At 41.8% G+C, this 1551-nt stretch overlaps 1 protein-coding gene across 1 annotated transcript in view; it reads left to right on the forward strand.

The window, feature by feature from the left end:
• The first annotated feature begins 1103 nt into the window (after positions 1-1103).
• LOC102487498 (zinc finger protein 23-like) overlaps positions 1104-1551 on the forward strand; it is a 5159-nt gene continuing 4711 nt past the window's right edge. The window contains 1 exon segment of the mRNA XM_014586421.2: positions 1104-1551. Coding sequence (XP_014441907.1) covers positions 1184-1551 — 368 coding nt within the window. The 5' untranslated portion in view covers positions 1104-1183.

The raw sequence follows: 1551 nt of genomic DNA on the forward strand, positions 1-1551 counted from the left end.
TTTTTTTGATAACCCAGTATTAAAACAAAACTAAAAAGAGCTAAAAACTCCTATGAAGGCTACACTGTGATTTTCAAGTATATGGCCATGAAATCTATAGAAACTTCTGGAAATAATGGATCTATGCACTACAGGCAACATTTTAATATCCTTAATAGATATCATATATTTAGTAAATTTAATACTATGGAAATGCCAAATTATTTTGCTCTGGTCTAAATTTATATTGGCTCAGAATAATAGCAATACTACAAGAAAAGTTGATTATCTATTTGTGAACAAATGCATGCTGATACACAAATTCTTTAAAAAAAAGTTTTGGGGGAGATGAAAACCAAAGGCGATACGAGTGATCAGAAAGAACTATAATAATTCCAGTGGCTATTTTGTATTCTTCATTGATATTAGCACTGTAAAATCAAAATACAAATATATTCTATTGTTAAAGGTGTTCAATTTCAAACATATTAATAAGATTTCATTAAATACTTTAGCTTTAAATGCTACTGATCAAGCAAATGATATATTGGGTTGTCTGAAAAGCTATGATGCATTTTTTTTTAGAGGTTTTTGCTGTAGGGTGCATGTGCTTGCCAGAAAGAGAGAGACAGAGAGACAGAAAGTGAGAAATCACCCCCCAGGGGGGGTGGCCACACTGCAATCCCTTCTCCACCATTCTCCTTTCAGGATTTTGGACACGCATGTACACACGTCTGGCGGGAGTTTAAGCCACCAGGTCTGGGACTCAGAACGTGGTCGACTTCATGGGAGTCCATTGACAGAGCCATTATGCCTACTGCTGGTCCCACATGATGCATTTTTTTACACAGAAAAAAAATATGTCAAAAAATATGACTTTCGGCGGAGCTGCCCACTGCGGAGGCCCTCACTTCCACCCGGTCCCGGATATATGTAACTATATAGAAGTAAAATGAGCACGCATGACCATACCACCCAGTTGAGAGAGAGAAAATTGCCAATCCTCCTGTGGCCAACAGTGTGCTCCTGTTTAACCCTGCTCCTAGCCTTCCACTCTTAGAGTTCCAGCCCTTCTCTGAGAGGCCATCCAAGTGATGGCAGCCTTGCTCCTGACAGCCTGGCCCCAGGGTCTGAGCCATGGAATTGGCCCTGGGGCAGCAGGAACCTGTTGTTTCAGAAGTTGGTGACCTTTGAGGATGTGGCAATGTACTTCACTCAGACGGAATGGGATGACCTGTCTCCTGCACAGAGGGCCCTGTACAGGGATGTGATGTTGGAGAATTACGGGAATGTGGCCTCCCTGGGTTTTCCGCTTCTCAAACCTGCTGTGATCGCACATCTGGAGGGAGGAGGTGATATGGGGGGCCCATTTCCACTAGCTACTGGGACAGAAATAGGCTCCCAGGTCCTCTGGACTGTAGATATTTATATCCAGACTGGTAATTACTTGACAAAGGAAATGTGCAAAGAAAAAGATAGTGTATCATTTGAACTTCAGAGGGACTTTTCCCATGAAACAGACTTTTCAGAAACCTATAGGCTAGAGAAACAACAGAAAGTCCACTCAGCAGG

Source organism: Tupaia chinensis, unplaced genomic scaffold (assembly GCF_000334495.1).
Source record: "Tupaia chinensis unplaced genomic scaffold, TupChi_1.0 Scaffold000134_1, whole genome shotgun sequence".
Classification (NCBI taxonomy): domain Eukaryota; kingdom Metazoa; phylum Chordata; class Mammalia; order Scandentia; family Tupaiidae; genus Tupaia; species Tupaia belangeri.